Source organism: Haliotis asinina, chromosome 12, assembly GCF_037392515.1.
Source record: "Haliotis asinina isolate JCU_RB_2024 chromosome 12, JCU_Hal_asi_v2, whole genome shotgun sequence".
In the NCBI taxonomy this organism is placed as follows: Eukaryota; Metazoa; Mollusca; class Gastropoda; order Lepetellida; family Haliotidae; genus Haliotis; species Haliotis asinina.
The window spans coordinates 38,491,849-38,518,853 of record NC_090291.1 but is presented as its reverse complement, the minus strand read 5'-3'; the positions used below and the strand labels follow the sequence as shown (position 1 = coordinate 38,518,853).

Below are 27,005 nucleotides of genomic sequence, written 5' to 3'. Positions count from 1 at the left end.
GTCTACGGCTGGTACACACAAATCACATGTGAACAGAGGCTAAGGATGGTACACACAAACCACATGTGAACAGAGTCTACGGCTGGTACACACAAATCACATGTGAACAGAGACTATGGCTGGTACACACAAACCACATGTGAACAGAGACTATGGCTGGTACACACAAATCACATGTGAACAGAGGCTATGGCTGGTACACACAAATCACATGTGAACAGAGGCTAAGGATGGTACACACAAACCACATGTGAACAGAAAGTTAGGTCTGTGACATGTAAATGAAAGGAACTCCACCAAGGTCTACTTTACATGTGCATTTATTCATAACCACAAAAACAATGTTTATTAAAAGCTTCATATTAAGAACATGGACATAAACTTATACATATAAATTGTATATATTACATAATCTTGTACACAAAAACAAATATCGGTACGAGGACATGCACAAGACTAACATGCTTTATACACAAAAAGTACTCAGTACTACCCTATCCAGGCCCTAACAATGACCAATAGCAGTACATGAAAAGAGGATGACTGCTTTAGCCATTTTATACTTAATCATTTTTAAACTCGGACAAAAATCTGTGTTCTATCTGTATTGCAAGTGTAATTGCATGGTTAATGAATACGTAAAGAGGATTAACTAATGCTGATCTAATTGGTCGCTGCAGCGGTGTGCGCATCATATGTAAATGGAAGAGCTCAGACAGGTTAGATACCCAGGACGGGTGGGTAATGGGTTGGAGCCAGGTACTGTCAGGAAGTAGCATTTCAGATATCTAGATCAGGTAGGGTAATTGGGAGTGGGGAGCCCAGTTAGAAAATCTGGACCCGTCACTGTCCCAGAGGTCTGAGGGCCACAGGCCCCTAACAAGGTCTAGGTTCAACTGATTTGCACTTTGATTCATGGAAAATCGTCATCCCTGCAGCCCCAGTAAATAGTGATGTGAGTAGGTATGGTTTAATATTCCTTTCAACTGTATTTCAATTATACCACAGTCCAGAATTTTTGTTCCTACAAAAAAAGTGTAACATGATGTGATTCTTAGACATTTACTACATATGAAAACCCACAATCACAGGTATAGTGCTGGCAGACCTTGGAACATCAAGAAAATAGATCAGAGAACAAGAAAATCTGTTGGGCATTTCCGGGCGACACTACTCTGCACAGCGACTTGCAGCACTTACAACTGGTACTCTCTTGAACAGTTTTGGAAGTGAATGACCTCAAATGCTGCAGAAGTGCAAACCTCAAACATGATCACGACAAATCTTATAAATCACACATACATATATAGTGTATGAAATAGTATCTGCCCTGCGTCCCACTGCTTGCTAGTTAAATTGCAGGCTTACAACTTTATTTTATCTCTAGACATGTGGGCCAGTCCATTTTCAATGGGTACATACTTTACCATGTCACTGACTACATGTGATACATTGTATTTTTAAAATAGTTTGTAATTGTGGTAGCTAGATGTAGTCTGTATGTAATGTTCATGATCAATCAAAACATAACTTCCACAGATCAGCCTACCCTCTTATTTAACACTAAACGTGATTGGTCTAAAGAATGCTTCCAGTGACCAAGTTCTTTTTGTTAAACTTGCTGCTGCGCATTGTTACAAATCCCCTGTCCTAATGTAGAACAACATGTAGAGACCATTCATACCAAAGATACTGACCATCCTGACTTTGCCTGTTTGTCTCATTCAGATGCCAGTGACACTAAATGAATCAAAAGGAACCACCAAGATATGCTTTGTAAAATTTGTTTTTGCATATATTTAAGTTTACCACCCTGTAAGTAATTCTTTGATAACAGTATTTTAACACCTTACCTCAGTTCCCCATTTTTAATATAGGGCTGGTTACATGTTCACATGGCCAGCAACACTTTCAGTTATCAGCCCAGTGGGCTTCCTTTTATTTAGGAGTTTCATACACTAAATACATGTATATCTAGGCCTTACATAACAAGCAGAGGTCAGCAGTTACTCTTCATCTGTCACCACCATCAAACGTTGCACAAAACACATTCTATTTTGACACAGATATAACCTGGGTTTTTCACTGGATTCCAGTTTCTTTAGCATTATGGTGGTCCCACAGACAGATGGCCGACAGAGAAGCACTGTAGTCAAAGCGACAGTCAACACTAAAACAGCAGGTGGATTCATGTGCTTCTTTTCCTGTTATAAGATTTTTGACTTCTCGACTGAGAGTTCACTGATATGCCTAAGCACCGGGATCACGCCACTGTCAGTGAAAAACTGAAAAAGCAAACCAGAAGGAGAAATAAGTAGGCGAGATTGCCACTCCACTGTTTTCTAGTCAGCTGCGAAACCTTAAAACTCATACATGTCTTACAGGGGCATCCCTATATCCCTAATTAGTTTATTATCATATAAACTTACATATGATTTTTGCTATGAAAGTTTGGCCAACCCTTAATACAATCTAAATGTAAAACTTTGCAATCTATCAGACTTAAGTTATACAAAACAAATAGCACTTACTTTTATTTTGCCATCACTCCCAACATATACAGTGGATGTCCCAATTCTCGTCAGAAACATAGACTGAAATTAAAATATAACTAATTATGAAATTTACCATTTAAACATAAACTGCACGACTTTTGATAATTACATTGTCCAATAGCATCACAAACCAACAAAACTAGTGAGTGAGCTGTGCCTAATATTTCTTGTAACAGTACACGTATGTCTGTTACAGAATGGCATAATTTGAGTGTGTGATTTAATTTTATGCTGCTTTTGGCAATATTCCAGCAATATCATAGTTGGTTACACCAGAAATGGGCTTCACTGTCACACATCGTACCCCTAGGACTCAAACCCAGGTGTTGGGCATGACAAGCTAACACTTTAACCACTATTGGTTGTCCTCAAAACAAAAGTTAAACAAGAAGACAAAGTCATCAATATACCCCACAATGGCAAAATATCCTTCATGAATATGTCTACAAGTTATGATTATGCTGAAAGGAGCACAACCACCAATTTCAGTCCAAGTCAAACTTGTTGCCATGGGGATGCAAAAAATATTTTATACAGATTTCCAAAACTAAAAAAAGGCACCAGAACACCACCAGACCAATCTATGTGTCAGGTTTGGTGAAGAAATAGTGAACAGTTCTGCTCCAGAAAAGAACACAGCCACCAATTTCAGTAAGTCAAACTTCTTGCCATGGAAATGCCAAAAATATTTTATTAAGAATATTCGAACTACAAAAAGGCACCGGTACACAACCAGATCTATCTATGTGCTAAAGTTGGTGACGAAATATTGAACGTTTTTAAAGTTCTGCTCCATAAAAGATAAATATGCACGTAAGAACGCACGGATGGACACAGAAAATTTTAATACCCCCTGCAAAACGCGTTGTGGGGGATAATGATCTCCCTCATCACATTTTCTGTAACAAAACTTTGAGAATCCAGAGACAATGTCCCCGAGGAAAGTGACTTGAGAGTAGTACTCACTGAGAGGTGAACTTTAAAGCAACCATAGAAATGTGACTGTAAACAGTCCATAAAAGCCTTCACTTCCTCTTCCGTGAATTCATTACTGTTGCTGGTATGTATGCTGAAATACAAAGAAACAACTGACCAGTTATCCGTACATAATGTGCCTGTCATGTCATCAAATCATTATGTTTTCAAAATTATCTTGAGAATAAAACAGTTACGTGTGCATGAATTCATGAATTTATGTTTGGTTACTGCACAGCGCTAACATATCCCTGTCATGTCTGGATACTGTACAATCCTGACAAGTGTCTGTAACATCTGGATACTGTACAATCCTGACAAGTGTCTGTAACATCTGGATACTGTACAATCCTGACAAGTGTCTGTAACATCTGGATACTGTGCAATCCTGACAAGTGTCTGTAACATCTGGATACTGTGCAATCCTGACAAGTGTCTGTAACATCTGGATACTGTGCAATCCTGACAAGTGTCTGTAACATCTGGACACTGTGCAATCCTGACAAGTGTCTGTAACATCTGGACACTGTGCAATCCTGACAAGTGTCTGTAACATCTGGACACTGTGCAATCCTGACAAGTGTCTGTAACATCTGGACACTGTGCAATCCTGACAAGTGTCTGTAACATCTGGACACTGTGCAATCCTGACAAGTGTCTGTAACATCTGGACACTGTGCAATCCTGACAAGTGTCTGTAACATCTGGACACTGTGCAATCCTGACAAGTGTCTGTAACATCTGGAAACTGTACAATCCTGACAAGTGTCTGTAACATCTGGACACTGTACAATCCTGACAAGTGTCTGTAACATCTGGATACTGTACAATCCTGACAAGTGTCTAACATCTGGATACTGTACAATCCTGACAAGTGTCTAACATCTGGATACTGTACAATCCTGACAAGTGTCTGTAACATCTGGATACTGAACAATCCTGACAAGTGTCTGTAACATCTGGATACTGTACAATCCTGACAAGTGTCTAACATCTGGATACTGTACAATCCTGACAAGTGTCTAACATCTGGATACTGTACAATCCTGACAAGTGTCTGTAACATCTGGATACTGAACAATCCTGACAAGTGTCTGTAACATCTGGATACTGTACAATCCTGACAAGTGTCTGTAACATCTGGATACTGTACAATCCTGACAAGTGTCTAACATCTGGATACTGTACAATCCTGACAAGTGTCTAACATCTGGTTACTGTACAATCCTGACATGTGTCTGTAACATCTGGATACTGTACAATCCTGACAAGTGTCTGTAACATCTGGACACTGTACAATCCTGACAAGTGTCTGTAACATCTGGACACTGTACAATCCTGACAAGTGCCTGTAACATCTGGTTACTGTACAATCCTGACAAGTGTCTGTAACATCTGGATACTGTACAATCCTGACAAGTGTCTGTAACATCTGGATACTGTACAATCCTGACAAGTGTCTGTAACATCTGGATACTGTACAATCCTGACAAGTGTCTGTAACATCTGGATACTGTACAATCCTGACAAGTGTCTGTAACATCTGGTTACTGTACAATCCTGACAAGTGTCTGTAACATCTGGATACTGTACAATCCTGACAAGTGTCTGTAACATCTGGATACTGTACAATCCTGACAAGTGTCTGTAACATCTGGATACTGTACAATCCTGACAAGTGTCTGTAACATCTGGATACTGTACAATCCTGACAAGTGTCTGTAACATTTGGATACTGTACAATCCTGACAAGTGTCTGTAACATTTGGATACTGTACAATCCTGACAAGTGTCTAACATCTGGATACTGTACAATCCTGACAAGTGTCTGTAACATCTGGATACTGTACAATCCTGACAAGTGTCTGTAACATCTGGATACTGTACAATCCTGACAAGTGTCTAACATCTGGTCACTGTACAATCCTGACAAGTGTCTGTAACATCTGGATACTGTACAATCCTCACAAGTGTCTGTAACATCTGGTTACTGTACAATCCTGACAAGTGTCTGTAACATCTGGATACTGTACAATCCTGACAAGTGTCTGTAACATCTGGATACTGTACAATCCTGACAAGTGTCTGTAACATCTGGATACTGTACAGTCCTGACAAGTGTCTGTAACATCTGGATACTGAACAATCCTGACAAGTGTCTGTAACATTTGGATACTGTACAAGGCTTACAAGTGCCTCCCAAGTCTGGGTATTGCACAGGCTGACAAATGCCTGTTATGTCTGGCTGCTGTAGAAGTCAGATAAGTGCCTGTCACATCAGACTACTGTACAAGGCTGACAATTGCAGTTCTTCACATGGCTGTCGGGTGCCTAAGATACTTACATGTCCCACAGCCGCTGGCAGTCCTCAGAATCAATACTGTAGGTGATCTTCTTCAGTCCTTCAACCTCTTCTGGCACCGAGTACATCAGTTCAACTGGCTTTTTCTTCATACCTGAAATTCCATGATTCAGATCAAGTGGCCTTGTAGACTGAGAACCACAATGCAAAATGCTTCCATGAAAATGACTGAGAATGATCGTATCAAATGGAATTTGCATTTCGGAGACTTCAAAAACTGCTTTTTGTTTGGTCAAATGGAGGCTTTGTTTCTAAATTATTTGTTTGACAACTTAATGAGACTGAACATCCTCATGAAGCTTCTGATACTAAGACCAAGCCTGAAAAAAAACCCTCAGTTCCAAGGGGTTAAAGAACACCTTTTTGTTTGGTCAAATGAAGGCTTTGTTTCTAAGTTATCCAATACACTTCTGAGGCATTAAGACGAAATAGCTCTGGTAGTTTGATAACTTAATGAGACTGAATATCCTCATGAGGACGCTAAAGTTATGACCAAATTGTCTTCAAGTTCCTCACTAAACATGAATCCTTTGACTAGTGTTGTAAGTATATCTGAAACAAAGCCATGGTATACAATCATCTACCTGACGTCACCAACACCCTCTACACAACCCAACACTCACCTAACCCCATTTACAGGGATAGCTGTTCCTTGTATCCTTGAGCTGATGGCACTGATGAAATACCTGCCCAGTGTCTACAGGGAACAGTCTAGAACCCACATTTTAAGAATACCTTACAACATAGTTTAGTCTTGGATCTTCATCAACCTATACTTGTCATTCGTTGATATCAACTAATTTGTGCATGCACAGAGTGTAACAAATGGATAAGACAAAGTCATATCTTGAGTTCTTGCCTTTGGACAACCCACTCCACATGGCCACCATCCAGCTAAGGTCAACTGAGGAGAAGGTCAAGGCTGACACTCTACAGTCAAATTTACTCTGAAACAGAAATAAGAGTGTCAAGAGTTCATGCTCATCTAGGGTTTGCTCTTTATTCTTCAAATCACCGCCTAGAAAAAATAATGTACATTTGTTTCTTGATAGATTCTTCAACATTGCTACAACTGTCATGGAGTTTTGCTCAGCCTTTATCCAAGTCTGCACTGATTGACAGACCATGGATGCACAATAATTCGAAAGGGATTTATTTATATGTTTCCAACATAAATGCCCATGGCAGGCATTTGTCAACTGAGTCTTTCCTGTCTTCAGAAGTATTTTAAAACTGAAGTGAAACACTGCATAAATAGTCACATAAAAATGAGGGCTATGCAGGACATATTTTATCCTGTTATCCATGGGGTACAAGTCACCTGATGAAGGCATCAAATATGTTACAACACTATTAAAAAGAGATTTAAACTTGTTAATTTCCAAAATGAAACAATTGCTGCTGATTTGGCTGAGCAGGCCTAGATAACTCCTGTTCTATCCTTCTAAAAGTCATTTCCAGATGAAAAACAACGAAATACCAAGGATGCTGTTATTTCCCCTTGTAACAGCTCAGCTTACCTCCAGCCAATCAGTGAGGGCCTTACAGAGAGACACAGACCCCTTCACCATAAGGACTGGATAGTGCTTGAAGTGGCTGTTGTCGGGCGAAACCAAACTGTCCTCAAGCTCCACACCAAACATGAACCCTCTGACCAATGTCGTAGGGATATCTGAAGCAAAGCCAGTTTACACATTCATCTACCTGATGTCACCTCCATCCCCCTACACAACCACACCCACTCCAACCTCATATACTGAGATATAGTTTGACATATAATGCATGTTTACCCATTTTTTGGCATACAACTCTTCATCCGATGATCCAAACGATCTCAAACTTTGCTAGTGGATGTTTTGTCAGACAACCTAATCACATTGTAAATCACCAATTTTATGCATGTGTATGAAAGAATCTGTCTACGTAACTGTCAACAAAATAACGCAAAGGGAGGGAGCCAGTGACCAGTTCTGGTTCTGGTTCTGTTGCAGGTATCCTTGAACTGATGGCACTGCTTAAATATATACCCATCTTTCAGAGGTATTTTAACACTGACTTGCAACACTGCACCAAATAGTCAAATAAAAATGAAGGATATGCCTGACCTTTTTCATCCTGTTATCCATAGCGTTGTCAGGTAAGTAACAACACTTCTAAAACAATATTTAGGGATAGCTAGCTGTTCCTTGTATCCTGCATCTGATGGCACTGTTAAGATATGGACCCAGTGTCTAAAGGGAACAATTTAGACAATGCACTTTTTATAACATGTTATGACATTGTTCAGTTTTGGATCATGAATGTTTGGAAGGAGTGTGAGTGTTTTTAATTTTACATCGGCTTTAGCAATGTTCCAGCAATATCACAATGGGCTTCACACAGCGCACACATGAGGGGAATTGAACATGGTCTTTGGTGTGACAAGCAAATGTATTAACCACTAGGCAACCACACTGCCCACTTTTATAAGTTGACTTGTTAGAGTTTACCTTTCAAATTTTTTCCAGTGATGAGAATTTGAATGCACTCAGGATCATCTGAAAATACAGGCCAGATGAAAAATATCAAGATTTTGAATTCATCTTCTTTGAGTGGCATTTAGAAATTAGTGTGATGAACAGTGAGGAGAGTTGTATGGATACACAATTTCTTTATTATCAATATGAGAAATGATCTGGTGGAGCTGCTTACACTGTTTTCAAGCCAATGTTGATGATTATCACTTGCTTGATAACAGTGGAAGTAGCTACACCCAAACATTGTCCATATTGATAATAAAGAAAGTGTGTATCCATAGAACTCTCTCCATTCTACTAAATTTATATCACACTTTGGCTGTCTGAGGGAATTTGTTTTGAAATGCCACCCATTAAATAACTAGAATACAAAATACAACTAGAATACTGTTATGATCATCCTAGTATAATATAAATATGTTCCAGCTTCTTTTTTAAATATGATTGTGATTTTGTTTACTATGACTAGCAAGATGTCATTGTTTGTTAATGTCCTGTTCACATTATTCAGGGGTACCACGACACATCTGCCTTAAGCTGAGTAGGTTTAGTTTTATGCAGCTTTTGGCAATATTCAAGCAATGAACACCAGAAATGGGCTTCACCCATTGTACCCATGTGGGGAATTGAACAGGGTGTTTAATGTGACTAGGAAAAACTTGAAACACTAGGTTACACCACTGCTCCGCCTCGTGCTTAAAAAGATCATCATACATAACACATATCATCCTCATGAATTTACAGTGTGGACCAAATAACAAGAGAGCATTTCTCACCAGTTTACTCCAATTTAACAACCTGTTTACGTTTACTCTCGTCTGTAAAGAATATGTTCCTTACCAGGCCCCACGCTGAGCTCTCGGTAAGGACTGATCAGAGATCGAACCAGATCCTTAGTTTCTGTTATCAAGCTTTTTCTCTGTCGCTGCAAGGCAAGGTATGGAATAAGTTGACAAAAAACACCATTACAATTAAGGCTGTGTATTGAGAAATGAATTGTACAGCAATATATTGGGATCCAGGTACCTGCAATGCAATATGTATTGCGACATTTTTGGAATTTAAGTGTTCGACAGTGAGTGACACTAATAGTGCATGTCAGTCCTAGTTTCTACATTGTAAGTCACTGAACAAATATATTATGGTTATGATAACAGCATTCTAAAAGTTAAGTTGCATGGTCAAGGATTCCATTTTCTGTTTTATACAATTGTAGTATTACATAGTATTACAGCATGTCGTCACGATATGGCTGAGATGTTGCTGATGTGACGTTAAATATTAACTCACTCACTATTACAGCATGCTGTTTTTTCATTGGTTAATGAAGGAAAACATCTGAATGTTGTGAGTGAAAGTATGTGTGTATATAAATTTAAATCATAAAGACAGTAACATAAACGTCATAAAATATTCTTTCCCCAATATACCAGTTATCACAAAAATATTGCAGCATGTATTGCATAGGTTTTGCGTAACTTACTCCTGTAAGCCCAGTTAATGACAGTCCATTTTACAAAGCAATAATAATCTTAATTCAAATGAAAATTTGGCTAAGAGCAAAGTTCATGACAAAAGCTACATGGAAAAGATAACTGAGCAGGATCTCCTCTCAAAGATATACAACAGTCAGCCATAGATTGGTTGACTGGTCTTCATCGCAGCACTCAGCAGTATTCCAGCTATATGGCAGAGGTCTATAAATAATCAAGTTTTGACCAGACAATCTAGTGATTGACAACATGTGCATTTATCTATGCAACTGGAATACGACAACACGTGTCAACCAAGTCAGCAAGCCTGACCACCCAATCCTGTTAACTGCAAGTTAGCTGATCAAATACTTGGTAGTTTAGTCACTGCCACCAAACTTTGATTACTTCAATTAATCGGACAACCACTACAACAAACCCAGCAGTAAGTTCACTTTGAACAAGATGTGTTTACTCTGCTACATTATGTGAAATACAGAACCCTTTGCCCTCTTACCTCGCCTACTAAAACTGAGAGAGAAGTTCCATATCTCCTCAAATGGCTGGACGTAGGTGTGAAGTTGTACAAGGGAGATAACCGATAGAGTTTCCATGTCTTTTTCAAGAGACCTGGAGTTGGAGTTTCATTATGAGAATGCAAAAAGTTTTATCACAAAGAGTTTCATCATAAAGAGTGTCATCATAAAGAGTGTCATCATAAAGAGTGTCATCATAAAGAGTCATCATAAAGAGTGTCATCATAAAGAGTGTCATCATAAAGAGAGTCATCATAAAGAGTGTCATCATAAAGAGACCACAACTATATAGCTGCAATATTTCTGAGTCAACCATTATGAAAGAGTTTACTTTCTGTAAGTAGGCCATTGGCCCATGTACAAACATATGGTACAAAATTCTGTCTATTCTATGAAGACAAAACAAATGATAATAAACAACACAAGGAATAAATATAAGTGGGTTAATATTCAACATCACATTGGCAATATTTCAGCCAGAAATAAATATAAAATGTTTTCTTAATAAAAATTAATTTACTATAATTTATATCTATAATTGACATTTTTTAAGGTCATTTGCAATAACATGTGTACATGAAAATATTTCTACAAGGATTTAACAGTAAAGACAATGATCTCTCAGAAATTTGGGCAAGCTGTTCCCCAAACAGGGGCAATCTTTATGGATAGACAACTTCTTTATCCCAAAGGATGTGATGTTTTGGCGTAGATCCTGTTATTAGAGTGTATTTTCTGTAAATTGTGTTATTAATTAAGTAATAACTTTTATTGGGTCAACGTTTAGTGTTTTGAATGATAGATATTATGGGTCACATTCCGTATCATAAATGGTCAGTACTTTTAACATTTGACTTCCAGCAGGCTGGCCAAGAAGATTCTACGTTGATGGTGATGGTCATATGTTCTCGAACTTTCAGGAAATGTTGACTGTATATAAAGGCTAGTTGTCGTGTTGACTGTGTGGACACACACAGATTAACTGGAGTATTTTAAACTGCCTTCGTCAGCGCTCAACCTACATAACCGCTGCCTGACCACTTGCTGTAATACATTCTGCATAACTATTTCTCACTCTCACAACAAGACTTTGGTGAGCTGACATTATATTTGTGACATATTACTTTAGATTTGACTCAGTTGTACTGTACATGAAAACTCTCTTCTGAATCTGTTGCATCTATTATGATAAAGAAGCTGTCTATCCATAAAAGTGTTTATGTTCATCCTTTAAGCTTCTTAATGCCACTCAAAAGCACTAAGATAGGCATAAGCCTATTATAAAGTGAGAGTTACGACTGTCATAGCGCTATGATCGCTTTCAGGAACGGGGCCCAGGACTTGTTTTTGACATGTGTGCCTCATGACGAGTTGGAAACACAATCAGACATGGAGACAATACAGTCAAAAAATGTACAGTAAGGCCAGACCAATTATATTTCTTATTATGTCAAATGTTTTGATGTGTACAGTAAGTTGGAAGGAGAGTGTTGAAAGGTTTTGAAGTTCTGCTCTAGAAAGGAGCAACACCACCAACTTCAGCTGAAGCCAATCTTGTTGCCATCAAAACACTTAAAAATATATTTTAATCAGAGTTCCAAAACTACCAAACGGCACCATGGAAACACCAAACAATGTTTATACAGAATTCCAAAACTACAAAAATGCACCAGTATATGTACCAAGTTTGTTAAGAAACAGTTCAACTCTGGAACTTGTTGCTATGGAAACACCAAAAATATTTACTTCATAATTCCAAAACTACCAAAAGGCACCAAACCTGAAACACCTAAACTCACTCACCTTACTTTGCCGATATAAACAAGCAAGTTATATAAAAGTTAACATGGAAACTCATGTGGGGTTTTGTTTTGGTGATTTTTTTAAAGAAGAATTTTTTCCCTCCTCCCTTTAGGTTTTCGGAGGACAAATATCTGTAAAACAAGAAACACAATTGGTCTGGCTTAAGACACTTTCACAAAGTTACCTTTAAAGCTTGGAGCGTGTCTTGGGGAGGGTGGTGTCTTTTCTAAAAGAGCAGACTTTGAGCCTAGAAACATACACGTAAAGTAGATGAATAGTTGTGTTACGTTGCAGAGTTTTATTCTTCATTAATACATATCTACGTGCTCTGATCTAACATGGCCGATCCTCCCTCGAACATCTGCTCTAGAACCTAATGACGTAATCATTCGCATGCTATGAGGTTATCCATTACTGTGTTCCTTGATGTCATCAATAACAGTGATGTCAGACACCACAATGCATTCCAGATGTACACATGCACAAATGAAACTCTTACTAGTATTAAGAATTACAGAATTTGTTCAGTTATATTAGTACTTAATCAATGTAAATAACACAATCATCATCAATAGATCTGTAGGAGGATCCTTTGGATTTTTAAAACCTTAACACAAGGATTTACCTGGGCCTCTCTATACTGAACAGCAAAAGAAACAACTCCAAGCATGAATGGTTTCTACTAAGAGATTTCCTTTTATAAAAAAATATGCTTCGTTTGCTGTTCAGTATATTTTGGCCCAAAGAACTGTCAGTACATTTGTTACATGGCACAAATATGGTGGCTCTTGTCATGTCATGTTTCATTTGATATTCATGCATCTTATTTCCTTTTTATGCTCTAAAGTGCTACATCTAAAACAGTCAGTGATTTTAAGTTCAACTGAAGAAAATCAATCTATGATACATGTACTCTTAAGAACATTGAACGTATAACAGAAACGTCTCTGATAATTGTTATTTGAGTTAAGCAGCCAGTTGCCTTTGCAAGTCTCACAATGTAAACTATATGCAACTATGTAATTTAAGGCAAAAAAACATTTAAATCTCTTGTAGAACTGAAGAAAATACAATCCCACTACAATGTTCGCGTTAACACAGAAACCTGCATTTTTCACTCCAAAAATAATAAAAACACGCAAAAATATTTTGCGTGAGTATTTTGGACACACAGATACTGATCTACTTAAGATTACAAAAGTACCATAACACAGCAACAAGAACTATATGAATGATTCAGGATTGTAATGAAAATTTCACACACAAAAGATTTGGACTATATATTCATAATTTTATTTCTGCATGCACTCTTTCAAAACACTGCACTAACCTAGCAGTCCAAGGCGTCGACTCCGGGGGGTCTTACGGTACGGAGTATTCCTTCTTGTGCTGCATACAGTCCTCCCACTGTACTGACCACAAGATACCTGGCTGGGGGTGTGCTCTGTGGTGGAAGGAGGGTCACCATCCATTGTCAACACATCACACATACCTTAGGGAGCAAGAAAAAGTAAAGAAACATTAGCCTCGATCACTGGGGAGAGTGAGTGAGTAGTGTTACGCCGCACTCAGCAACATTCCAGCTATATGGCGGCGGCCTGTAAATAATCGAGTCTGGACCAGACAATCCAGTGATCAACAACTTGAGCATCAATCTGCACAATTGGGAACCGATGACATGTGTCAACCAAGTAAGCAAGCCTGACCACCCGATCTCATTAGTCGCCTCTTACAACAAGCACAGTCGAGAAATTCTGAACATACAAATACTTGATTCTATCATACAGAAAGGGTATTTACATTTATGGACATTTTTTTGTCATGTGCCTTTATTCTATTTTATGCATGCATTATTATATATCCATTTCACTGATGTGGACAAACACTTTTGACCTATTTCCTACTACCTAGTTTAACATGATTCAGATTTGAGTGAGAATGGTAAAAGTTCTCAAGTCGATGCATGTTCATGAGCAAATGTAACTTTGTGGTTACCAACAGGATGTAGATTGTGCTGTTACTTTCCAAACAAAAGAAGCAATTAAATCCTGAGTAATTATAGCGATATAGTGATATACAGGATAGTCAAACATCAATATGCCCTTTTTTTGATCATTCATGTATGATGACTGTATTTGGCAACAAGTCTCAGCAAAATAACACTGAAAACTTCATTTGTGATAATCATGATAGTTTGCATTTGATTTGGCCAGTAGCTGTATTGGTGGCAGAGATAAAAGTGTTCACTCGTCATGACTTGTATCAAGGACCATCTAGGCTCTTTCTAAGAGTATTTTGCTGTCTGATTTACTAATTTGTTTCCAGGCAACCATATTAATAGCGTGAACAGATATAGACCAAATTAATGGAAACTTTGTAAATAACAACTGAACAGATTATTGCAATATTTGTAAATATCATGCACAGAAAATGCTATGGGTTGGCATGTGTTACAATACATGGGTATGTACAATTGATATATGGCAACACTTCTAAAGTGTCTAAATAAAAAACATAAGAATAGGAAACTAACAAACTGATGTTTGTTTGAATTTGACATTTTCCTGCATGGTAAGATTTCATTCGCATGAGCTGATTTTGTGGATGTCTTATTCACCTCATTGAATTGTTTCTAACTGTCAAATCGTACTAAATGGATGATATGAAATTTTATTTGTGGACGTGTCTTCTGAAAGGAAACTATACTGTATATCACGTCAGAAGTTTTAAACATGCAACTGAACTGGCATTCACCTGGCAGCCAAGAGATGAATGTGCAGCAATTTAAACGTTGGTCTCGCTCAGAGAGATGAACATAAAATGTTCAAATAGTGCTGTATGTATCTTTTGTGTGACATTTTAGGCAAAACCATAACGAATATTGCTTTGTTATTAATATAATTAAAAACACAAGTTATAATATCAGTCTAACTGTTCAGGATTTTTTATGAAAGTTACACCCCCACTATGTTCATTGCGCAAGATCCCCCGACCCCCGCTATAATTATCGGACGTACTACTCACCTGAGCTCTTACTTGGACTGAAACAAGTTTGCCTGCTGTGGCTATGTTTTAATTTAGATATGGATTAAATAGTTTCAACAACAACAAAAACAAACATACCCTGGTTTAATTAGATTTGGATTAAAAACGTACAACAAAAACAAGCATCATATATACGGATTAGTCATGTCACTGAGTCAAGAAGAGTCATGTTCAAATTGCATTTAAAAACAAATCAAGTAACCAAACACTATTTACACTGTTTCACTATGAAAATTGTTAAATTGTTATTTTTCTGCTCTTTTTCTGCCTTTTTTACTTTTCATTTCGGCCCATTTGTCGATTTGACTTGTAGCCTCGGCCCTTTTCTACTCTACTCATGAAATACACGACCCAAATACACTAATTACCAGCGGTACGGTTCATATGACAGACATATATCAACTATGTGCGAATATGTACAGGTGTGTGACATAAAAAATTATGATAATGACTGTGATGATAGACGACTAAGTGTGATCGAAATCTGGACAACAAAAGCATTTAGCGGTTATTGGCTCAGAAGTCTTGCATAGTCTTGTCATCTTGTCGAAAGAAAATAAGTGTTGCCTCACCGATACATAACAGAGTCTCATAATTATAGGGAGTTGATACTAAAATGCCAAACTGACCCGATTACGAAACCAGTGGTCTTATCCAGTTGTTCATGCCATTTCTCTTTGAATAAGCCCGCTTGAATGTAGCGTGGTTTGATTGGTTAAAAATTAAATATAAATATCAGCAAATTGTTTGAATCTACTTCTTTGGTGGAACATACACAGTGACAACAAGAATCCAGCGACTGGTCACTAAAACATGGCCTAATTTTGCCTCACGGAACCAGATTTCCTAACACCTTAGATTATTTGCTGCTGAACTACAGTCAGTGCGATCCTTCATTCAACATGGAGGACGATCCAGAAGCTGACTTTAGGAAAGTCGTCGTTCCTGGCACATTTCCCATTAAAATAACAAAATGGAAAGTCAGGAAGGGGACTACTATTTCAAAGGGTGTTGTGCTTGCATTGTACGATGTACTAAATCCGCAGTCATCGCAGAAAAATGTGAAATTAAAGTCAACCGGCGGAGGTATTGTTCAGTCCGTGGAAGTTGAAGAGGGAAAAGAAGTAAACCCTGGGTATGGTCACTGTCAAAAAGAAAATTAAGCAACAGTTCCGAATTTCACATGCCAGATACCTTGGCAAACGGTTTAGTATACATTTTACAGCTGGAAAGCCCAATTCACTTTGTGAACGTTTAATTATCAATTATTGTCCCACTTATGAGTCTATGACAATATTGACATTATCCTCATGTTTTGGGTTTTCGGAAGTTGAAGAACATCCGTTCTCACGATTATCGCATATGTCTCGAACTTATGAAAGACAACTTTGTCTTACAGACAGTGTAACTTAGATTTTGACAGAACTGACATTGTATACTGTTAGTATTATTTTCGTTGTCATATATGTTATCGATGATACTGTAGCTATAGTGCAATCTGCTGGGTGCACAATGCAATTATTGATCTATTATTGACTGGTGAAATTTAAACCTGAATGGTTCAACACTTCAACCCCACATTACCCCAAGACAGCAACTGTTAAACTATCCGAATACCAGTGACCATATATCGAATACGATGATGACACATTGTGTTTATATCAAATATAACCTCACCACTTCTACTGAATAAACAAGTTCAGTATGTCAGCCTGATGATCTACCTTCAGTTGTTAGTGATCTATAGCCATTCTGTGTATTGTATAGTATAATTAGTGCTATTAGTTTTAGCTTTCCTCACTAGTTTTAATAGTGGCATTTTAGTTGTTTTTCTCAGTTTCTGTCCTTTGAGTTTGCAGATAGGTTTTATAATGCAGGATTATTAAAAGAAAGTTATAGAAAAAGATATTTTAGACACACAGAACAAAATATAGAGGATACTATGACATGTTTGTATTGTATCCATTACTATAATTTGACCATCATGACATCATTGAATGTGTTTAAATGGCGTTAAGGTTATTTGAAAATGAAAGTTGACACCTAGAGTTGTCACTGTCAGCTAAATTGTGGTTGGTAAGGTTCATACCAAAAATACCAATATCCTAAATCACATCAAAGGTTATCGATATGAATTGTTTGAAACTGGAAAGTCTGAAATAATATGTTTAATTCATGTTCATTCCTGTAATTAGTGTAAAACATACTGAGAATTTACTAACTTCTTGAAATGGGTAGAGTTTTCATAAAATGTATGGATAAATTTCTGAAAATATTGTGTTGTGCTGGTTTCAAGATGAGAATGTTCAGTTGGTAACAATCCACCTGTGTTTCTTTTATGTAGGTCTTTGCTGCTGACTTTTGGCAACTCATCTGTGGAGCCATGCAGCCATCCCACCGTCATGAAGGACATGTGCGCCATGTGTGGAGCAGACTTGAGGAGGTACTGCCACTGTATAGGCCTGTTAACAAAGTCTTCGTCCTCTCAGTGCTAGTGAACTAACAGAGCTCTCTTGTTACATCTCCGGGACAGTGGGATAGACGAGTGATTGTAGCATTCTCTTGTCATGCAGAAGACCAGAGTTCGATACCCTGCATGGGTACAATGTGTGAAGCCTCTTTTTGGTGTTCCCTGCTAAAAGCAACATAAAACCCAACTCACTCATTATTACATTTCCTGGTTAAATCAGTCCTAAGCAACCTAAATTGATAGTTTTATTGGCATTCTTGAAGTTGGCGAGTCAGAAATGAAACATACAACTTTATGGTAGACAAATTCTTGTTTATCATGTTTATTGCATAGAGCAAAATGTTGTCATCCATAAAGTTGCCTGTTTCATTTTCAATCCAAACTGGTTGTGAAAATGGACTAAATGAATCAGGCTGCATGATTTTGTTGATCGTGTGTCATCTAATCCTATGGCAATCACTGAGGTTTATTGAAGTATGACATATTAATTCTACATGGTTTTACTCTCTGTAACTGCATAATTTTTTAAAGCAGCAATGAACATTTCTTTCCCTTGTGCAACACCTTGTAGCCCATATAATGTAAGCCAGTATCTATTTACACTGTTTACACTACCATCTGAGGATGTTTTCTGTTTGGCTGGTTAACAAGGGGAACAAAACACAATCTCAGCAGAAGCCTGAGACAAAGACAAGTTCCTAAAAAAATAGTGAAAACTACTGCTTTGCATAACTTCTGTTGAACAGTTTACTACACCAAATGCAGCCAGGTTTGTTGGGAATTTCAATTTTCATGGAAAAACTGACTGCAAAAACATTTTAGTGAAAAATGCTGATGGTTGACTGTGGTTGTGTTGAATGGGTTTAATAAAAACAGTAACAGTTCCTGCTGGTTGTGTTCAAAACGTCAGTGAAAACAGTTGCTGGGTATGGTGGTTGTGTTACCTGTTACACACATTTCATGTTGTATTTATAGTTGTTTGCAAACACATTATAGCAAAACAAGTTCAGTGGGAATGTGTATTTATTTCTCCTTTATAAACATGTTTGCCTGGAAGTTAAACACTAACTCTATGATCTATAATTAATCGATGGTCAGTTGTTTTGATAATCCAGTGATCAATCATGAAAAATCAACCAGTTTCACTGGTCATCCCAAAGACTGGGTTCAGTGTTGGTGTGAATATGTGAAGCCCTTTCCTGGTGTCCCTCACCATGATATCTGCTGGAATAGGGAAAGAAAATGAGTCTTGAGATAATTTTCTTTTCTTGTTTCCATTCAAAAAGATCACTCCCTTCATAATAAAATAAATTTGTACTTTTATGTTTAGTGCTTTCTTGTATGTTGATTATTTTGTTATCAGTTTTGACTTTATGTATGTTTGCAGTGAACTTGGCATGGCAGGTGAAAGAAAGGAAACAGTTACAGCTTCAGTGGCGATGGTGCACAGCATACCTGAACTCATTATTAGCGAACAGGTAGCTAACTGATTTTTTACATTTTGAAGGCTATCACGGTGGAATCAGTACTTCAAGAAACACACTTCACAGTGGACGAAGATGAATTTCAACATTAGAAAAGTAGAAGTTTGAACCTGTGGAGTACGACTACAGCAGTTTGAATGATTTGTGTTTTGAGGTTACATATATCAGGGGGAATTTTGTGATACATGGTTACACTTTATAGGAGTCAACTCATCATTTAAGATACTTAGAATTTATGTACACTGCATTTTTGTCAGAGTTTGCATATAATACAGTCGGATAGATAGGGTTTCAATTTAATTTGCAAATTGTGGAACTTATGTATTTTATGTCATTTTTGTTTAAAACCATTATCTCTACAAGATGTTATTCAATACCATGATAACATTCAGTCAGATTACCTTATTATATGAAAAACTCACTCTCATTTTCAGCAAGCCTTAGAACTAGGCCAGATAACAGTCGGTCAGATTACCTTGCTATATGAAAATCTTACTCTCATTTTCAGCAAGCCTTAGAACTAGGCCAGGAGGATGAGAACCGTCTCCTTAAGACTCGCAAACTGGTTCTTCTGGTGGATCTTGATCAGACTCTCATACACACTACCAATGATAACATCCCAGCCAACCTCAAGGTAGGTTATCTCCCTTTGCCCATCTTGTACATATTATTTCACGTTTCGTTGCTTGGATTATATTGAAGTTCTGATGTTTCCAGTGTTGTCTCGAGGGTCCACTGATATTACCAACACTGTTCATTGAATGTTAGAACTTTAAACAGCTCTGAGTCTAACTAGAGAGGAAAGATCAGTGAACTATATTTTTTTCATAGTGAGGGATATGATTGACTCTAGTGATGAGTATGATTAGTTTAAAGCCTCAGGGAACAGTCATCCATTTGTGAAAGGAAACCCCACAGTGAGATTGATAGTTGTTTCTGACTGAGAATCTTGGTATTGTGTTTTAGTGTTCTCAGTTGTTTTATGTTTTCTTATTGTAACTCTTTTGGGTTTTTTTGCAAATTGGAACTTTGTTCCATTTTTATGAATAAGTCTTTCAAGCACTTCTTTCACCAATAGTTTGTTTACTCCTAATTGTTAAAGTGTATGAGGTATGATCACCTTAACACTATGATCACTGTTTGAAACAGTCCATTGTACCTAAAATGTTTACTTACAGGGCGTCAGTCATTTCCAACTCTGGCATGGACGAAACTTGCTCTGGTATCACACACGGTTCCGGCCACACACCAAGGAGTTCCTGGAGAAGATTTCAAAGCTGTATGAGCTCCACATCTGTACCTTTGGTGTGAGAATGTATGCACACACCATCGCCCGTCTCCTCGACCCGGATGAGAGATTCTTTTCCCACCGCATTCTTTCAAGGGACGAGTGTTTTAATGCCATGTCCAAAACTGCTAATCTCAAGTAAGTTATTGTCAGGCTAGGCTAAACATGCTGGCACAGTCCCTGCCTCCTAACAAAGGTGAAGATTCTCAGTATTGTTACTATGAACATGACCTTGTAGGACTTCCAGCTACCTGAGCTACCTGAGTTGGTTATGCAAGACAAGCAAATCAAAAGGTTTGATTGTTTATGTTTTGTTGTACCCCAGTGGCATAACAATCAGTGAATTGTCAAGTTCTTACTTAATTATTGATTGGTCATTGCCATGTTACTGAGTAGGGGGTTCAGAAACAACTGTGACATGCTGTCTAAGCATTCTAGTTCTATTAAACAGGTGCTTGTCCATCGGATACGAGCAGACACACAAATGCACATATATGTCATAGTAAAAGTATAATAATCTTGAACGTCATGATGTCAAAACCATCACTTTGATTGTTTGCGGACCTGCATGATATGGCCAGAGATGTCAAGCATTATGATAGCACTAAAATCCTTACTATATTTGCAACTCTGATGAGGGAAATAAAGTGGAAGCTGTCTTACTCGGACCCTAAGTAACTCGGTTTTCTATATAATTTGGACCAAATTGTTGGTCCCGGCAGAAGTTAACTAAGTTATCATTACATATAGGCTAACTAATTCGGACTTCATGTAACACAGATTTTGGACTGAAATCTGAGGCCTTCAAGGTAATTTACTATGAAAACATCGCTAATTAACTCAGACTAGCGGGACTGCCCGATGCGGAAGTGCTTTGTAGTTAGTTGATTACCGACTTGAAAAGGAATATCAGGTGTGATGATAACCAATTAACGAAAGGAATTAACCAAAGAAGTTCAGCAAGCTGACACGACTCAATCAGTGAAGATTGTATCACATGCGCTTCCATACAAGAGCGTTACCCTGCGAAATAGTGAGTAACACGAAAACATGGTACGTCACTTCTAGCGCTCGTGCTTACGGACAAGACATGAAATGTGTGTTGCATTGGAAACCACCGGACGACAGAGCATTCTAACAATAAATTATTCATAAAAGATGAGGTCATATTTATTGAGTTACGTTTTTCATAATCTATTGATATGCAATAATGTCCATGATCATCTTTTGCACTATTACCCCCAAAAACACGTTACACTGTGGTAAAAATACTGTGCATGCGTATCTCCTTGTCAAGGGAGCTAACTCTTGACTCTCACCAGTCCAATTCAGACTCTTCATAATTTGAACACAAAAGTTGGTACCAGTTGAGTCCAAATTAGACAGCTTCCACTGTAAATGTCATATTCTTTAGAAAATGATGTCAGAAATGTTGCAGAAATTATTCCACGTCAAATTTAAGGTTTGTACAAGAGACATTTACTTGTCAATTTGTCTCCCAAGATTTTTGTAATAGCCTATATCATTGTTCTTCCTTTACAGGGCTCTGTTTCCATGTGGGGATTCCATGGTGTGCATCATTGACGATCGGGAAGATGTCTGGAACTTCTCACCAAACCTGATACATGTAAAGCCTTACAGATTTTTCCAGGGAACTGCTGACATTAATGCACCACAAGGACTTACAAAGACTGAGAATGATGGCATTCCTATAACTCACAGAGTACGGAGGGCCTCCGATTCTCAGGATGAGCCAAAGGCATCTGAAACTGCAGGAGATAAAAGTGCTGAAGTTGAGATGAAAGATGTGGCTGACAATGAGACCAACAGTGTAATACAGGTTAATGGAATTGTCCAGGAGCCTCATTCAGAAGGTAAATCAGACACCAATGACAATACGCACATTGAGTGTCAGGATGGCAGCAGCGAACAGAAAGGCTCGGAACTTTTCACATCAGCTGTAGTAGACTCCAAAGGAAGTGTACAATCACTGAGTAAAGAAGCCAGTACTGACTCAGATGTAAAGCCCCCTGCATCAGAGAGTGATGAGCCAACAGATTCCACAGTAAAGCCTATGTCACACAGTGATCATGCAGCTGATCCTACAAAACCTCCCAAAGTATCAAATGATGAATCAGCGGACCCCTCCATACCCCCCAAAGTACCAAATGATGAATCAGCGGACGCCTGCATACCCCCCAAAGTACCAAATGATGAATCAGCGGACCCCTCCATACCCCCCAAAATATCAAATGATGAATCAGCTGACGCCTGCATACCCCCCAAAGTACCAAATGATGAATCAGCGGACCCCTCCATACCCCCCAAAATATCAAATGATGAATCAGCTGACGCCTGCATACCCCCCAAAGTACCAAATGATGAATCAGCGGACCCCTCCATACCCCCCAAAGTACCAAATGATGAATCAGCTGACCCCACTATACTCCCCAAAGTTCAAAATGATGCCATCACAAAATCAGATTTGCCACCTAGTTGTGAGGATGCCTCGACTGATAGTACAGGAATTGACAAGGAGAAATCTGGTGATGGACTCCCTGATTCTGGTGATACAAAATCATGTGAAAAGGAATATACAAAGAGCGTAAAGAGTGTTGGCTTTAAGGTTGAGGAGGAGGAGGAGGAAATCGAGTGGGACGATGAGGATGACTACCTATATCATCTGGAGGAGGTCCTCACCAGAATACACACAGCTTTCTATGACTTATATGACCAAACTATTAAGAATAAAGTGTCAGATTCCAAACTTCCAAATCTGAAAGATATCATTCCATATGTTAAACGGAAGGTGCTAAAAGGTTGCAGCATCGTGTTTAGTGGTGTTGTGCCTCTTAATATGCAGCCTGAGAGAAGTCGTGCATATGTAGTTGCTCGTGCTTTGGGAGCGAACATTCAGAGTTCGATTGTTGCCAGAAACGGAGACAAGAAATCTGAAGGAACAACTCATTTAGTGGCAGCAAAGCCAGGAACTGCAAAGGTGAATGCAGCTTATAAGGTGAAAGGTGTGAAAATTGTGAATGTGAACTGGTTATGGTCATGTGCTGAGCGATGGGAGAGGGTTGAAGAGAAGCTGTTCCCACTTGATGACCCTGCAGCATCAGTTTCTTGTCCATGGACTTCTCGTGATGATAGACAATCAGATCATACTACCTCAAACCCAAATAAGCGGAAATCAGAAGGTGGAAATGAAGACTTGGAGTCATCTGATAATCCAGAAGTAAGAACAAACAAATCCAAAAAGGCCAGATTGACAGAGATTGAAGAAGATAATGTGTTCAGTCCAGATACAAGTGGTACTGGTGCTGTGGCAGGGCCTTCAACTGAAGCTGCAGGACCACGGAGGAGAGGCAACAAAGAAAACACTCCTTTTTCTTCCTCCTATAATCCCCTATTATCATTCTCAGATGAAGACATTGAATTCATGGACAAAGAGGTGGAGGAGACTATGGAAGAGGATGGAAGTGACTCTGAAGAAGAGGATGAAGACCGTGAAGAGAGACTACGGAAGTCAGTTCTTGGAGATGTTTCTGATTCCAGTAGTGAGGAGAGTCTAGCAGGCGACTTCCCCCGAGGCTGGAATATCAGGAAGCGTTCCCCATCGGGGGACAGTGATGAAGAGAAGAAGAAGACTCCTGTGGATGAAGTCCCTGAGTCTGATACAGAGTTAGAAAGTTATGAGAAGACTGTTGAAGCATTTTCTCCAGAAAAAGATGCTTCAAGTGAATCTGGAGAGTCTATTGGATCTGTGGATGATGAGATTGCTGATGCAGTAGAAAAGGAATTCCTCTCCTTGTTATAATCATTTCAACTCCATCCTTCGTACACATGCCATCCTGCTACAAGGTGGTTGATGCTCAAACACTTTCGCCATTTGACTTCTTGAGAGGACAGAAATGTGAATGGCACAAAAGCTAAAATGTATGTGTTATATTTTAGACTGTAAATTTCACAAAGATTATTTTTGAGAAGTTTAAATGTCTGCTAGCCTGATATGCAGATGCATGACTTGTCACTCTGCAGAGTTGATTTGTTTCCCAACCTCAATACATTGTGTGGACCAGTTGTTGATGTCACATACTTTGATAAACCCGCCATATTGCTAAATACCACAAAAATTGCACAAACACGTTATGGTGATCAAATTGATGACTTCAAGTTTCATTCAAGACGTCAAGAACCAGTATTCCCAACGTAAAGAACAAACCCAGTCACACTGAACATGCTGAAATCATCTAGGGGATTTACATTGTGAGTTGGTTAAAAGGACCATGCAGGAAGTGTGCTTCCCTTTATGTTGTTCAGCTTATTGGTTGTTTTGTCAATGGTGTTTAGACCCGTGAAGGTCCCAGGGTAGAATAGGCCTTCAGCTAATGAAGAACCCAGGTTAAATCTGTGTCAAAAGAGAATGTGTTTTGTGCAAAGGAACATATTAATTCAAGTAGATGTTTGACCCATGAAGGTCCCGGAGTAGAATAGGCCTTCAGCAACCTATGCTTGCCATAAAAGGGGACTGTGCTTGTCATAAGAGGCGACTGACAGGATCCGGTGGTCAGACACGCTGACTTGTTTGACATATGTCATCGGTTCCAAATTGTGCAGATCGATGCTCATGTTGTTTATCACTGGATTGTCTGGTCCAGACTCAATTATTTACAGACCGCCGCCATATAGGTGGAATATTGCTGTGTGCGGCGTAAAACTAAACTCACTCACTCCCTCACTTACTTAATGGTGTTTATGTCTGTGCACAGGCATCTGTTGTCTTATTGGAGGCGGTGGAGTTGTCTAGTAGTTAAAGCATTCACTCATCACATGGAGACATAGGTTCAGTACAATTTGTGAAGCCCATTTCTGAAGTCCTCCACTGTGATATTGCTGGAATATTGCTAAAAGTAGCGTAAAACCCAACTCACTCACTCGCTGTTGTCATGTTAAAGTCATCAACTTGAAGATACCTGTTCATCTGTACCAGATGTACTGTTGTAATTTCGACAGTATAATGTTGTTAGATATTCTTTATTAATATCCTTTCTTGGAAACATGTTTTTAAGGAGATATATCAGTTCACTAAAAACGAGCTGAAAGTGTGAGTTTGATGACATTACACATGTTGTAAATGCATCACTTGTTTCAACATGTGAAGACAGCACTTTGCCAGTCCATGTTTTTCTAAGTTTCCCATCTCCTGCAACCCCAGGATTGTCATTCCAAAGTGAAATATTAAATGTTTTCATTTCATTATTCCCCCCTCAGTAGTATAAATAATTGCCCAAACATGATAGAAGATACTCTTAGTTGAAAAAAACCTCGGTCAGCTTTCCCATCCACTATCTTGTTGGTTTACGTTGGAGATGAGAATCACAAGAAAACAGACAACAGACGTGTTATTTCTTTCACTTCTATGTAAATAGTCCATTGTCATGATTGTCTGTTAAGCATTTTTGAAAGGCAGCTTCATTTGTCACATCATGTTTCTGTCTGTGCTTGAAGTGTACATACATGTATATTGAATACCACATATTTTTATATTGTCATATTCTTATGTCATGTCCATTAATGTAGAATGTTTTGCCATGACAGAAGACATGCCAGGAATACAACTCATTATAATATTTTGTTAAGATAATAAGATAATTGGTTGGAATGAGAGATAACAGTTATTACATTTGAGAAACTACATATTCCTTAATTTTTCTGCTATATATTTTTAAGATGGCCCTTCATTTCCTGTGAAATACTGTATATATGACACACATCTTCTTGGTGGTCAGTAGCAAGTATTTGCCATCATATGATAATGATTGGTGCCCTGTTTGAAACTGCCAGTCTCTGAGTGTGATGTTAAATCTTGAGACTGATACTCATTAGTAGTAATAATAATCTATTTATATAGCGCCTTGTGTCCACAAAAGGTGCTCGCTGGCAGTCTGACAAAATCAGAACTGTACAGACAAAATCCATACAGTCTAGCTAAAAGGTAATGTGAAAGGGTTTGGTTTTGAGGAGACACTTTGAGGAGAAATCTTCCTTAGATACAGTGGCCCTTAATTCTGAAGAAGAGGCTTCCAGAACATGGGACTGTAAACATGGTAAACTGAAAAAGCATGATCAGATATTACAGAGGTGCACTGAAGCTGATTCAGTTTGTTGAGTTGTAGTGACATCATTATGGCAAGTGGTGTCTCAAAGACTTGTGTCTTTTCCTGGGACTTTCTATAAAGCCTTGTGCCTCTTCAATTAGCAGGTACTTGCATCATTTTCTTCTGATTATTGTAGTTTGTGTGATCTGACATTCCTATTTATAACCATATTATTAAAGGATCTAATTGCGCTCATTTGGACTTTTGAGCAGCTCTCCATCAGATCTTACCATCAGTCCATCTAAAACTTATGCATGTACCTTGATCTCTTTTCCACAATGGGTATTGGTTGTCAAAGTTTCTGCATAAAGAAGTTGGATACCACGGTTTGTGCGCAT

The 27,005-nt window shown here is 38.4% G+C and overlaps 2 protein-coding genes across 2 annotated transcripts; one reads left to right on the top strand and one right to left on the bottom strand.

Annotated features, from left to right (window-relative positions):
* Window positions 1-304: 304 nt before the first annotated feature.
* On the bottom strand, window positions 305-16,163 carry LOC137258161 (centromere protein L-like). Its single transcript, XM_067795729.1, has 12 exons — window positions 15,894-16,163; window positions 13,550-13,711; window positions 12,404-12,466; window positions 10,398-10,510; window positions 9,249-9,333; window positions 8,382-8,429; window positions 7,413-7,564; window positions 6,752-6,839; window positions 5,875-5,986; window positions 3,522-3,624; window positions 2,532-2,594; window positions 305-2,285 (listed from the first exon to the last, which is right to left on the bottom strand). The coding sequence occupies exons 2-12, from the start codon at window positions 13,707-13,709 to the stop codon at window positions 2,208-2,210; spliced, it is 1,065 nt and encodes a 354-aa protein (XP_067651830.1). The 5' UTR covers window positions 13,710-13,711; window positions 15,894-16,163; the 3' UTR covers window positions 305-2,207.
* LOC137258160 (RNA polymerase II subunit A C-terminal domain phosphatase-like) lies at window positions 16,151-24,405 on the top strand. The gene is made up of 6 exons (XM_067795728.1): window positions 16,151-16,399; window positions 17,609-17,707; window positions 19,122-19,212; window positions 19,727-19,852; window positions 20,397-20,644; window positions 22,049-24,405. Exons 1-6 carry the CDS (start codon window positions 16,167-16,169, stop codon window positions 24,324-24,326), a joined length of 3,075 nt encoding a protein of 1,024 aa, XP_067651829.1. The 5' UTR covers window positions 16,151-16,166; the 3' UTR covers window positions 24,327-24,405.
* Window positions 24,406-27,005: the final 2,600 nt, after the last annotated feature.

What these genes read in the sequence shown, in the direction of transcription:
- LOC137258160 (XM_067795728.1), top strand. Translation starts at nt 16,167, where the DNA reads ATGGAGGACGATCCAGAAGCTGACTTTAGGAAAGTCGTCGTTCCTGGC. An exon ending in TGTGGAGCAGACTTGAGGAG is followed by an intron (nt 17,708 to 19,121) that starts GTACTGCCACTG and finishes GTATGTTTGCAG; the next exon opens with TGAACTTGGCATGGCAGGTG. An exon ending in AACTCATTATTAGCGAACAG is followed by an intron (nt 19,213 to 19,726) that starts GTAGCTAACTGA and finishes TCTCATTTTCAG; the next exon opens with CAAGCCTTAGAACTAGGCCA.
- LOC137258161 (XM_067795729.1), bottom strand. Translation starts at nt 13,709, where the DNA reads ATGTGTGATGTGTTGACAATGGATGGTGACCCTCCTTCCACCACAGAG. An exon ending in TCTCAGTTTTAGTAGGCGAG is followed by an intron (nt 9,334 to 10,397) that starts GTAAGAGGGCAA and finishes CTTGCCTTGCAG; the next exon opens with CGACAGAGAAAAAGCTTGAT. An exon ending in GCTTTAAAGTTCACCTCTCA is followed by an intron (nt 2,595 to 3,521) that starts GTGAGTACTACT and finishes TTTTAATTTCAG; the next exon opens with TCTATGTTTCTGACGAGAAT.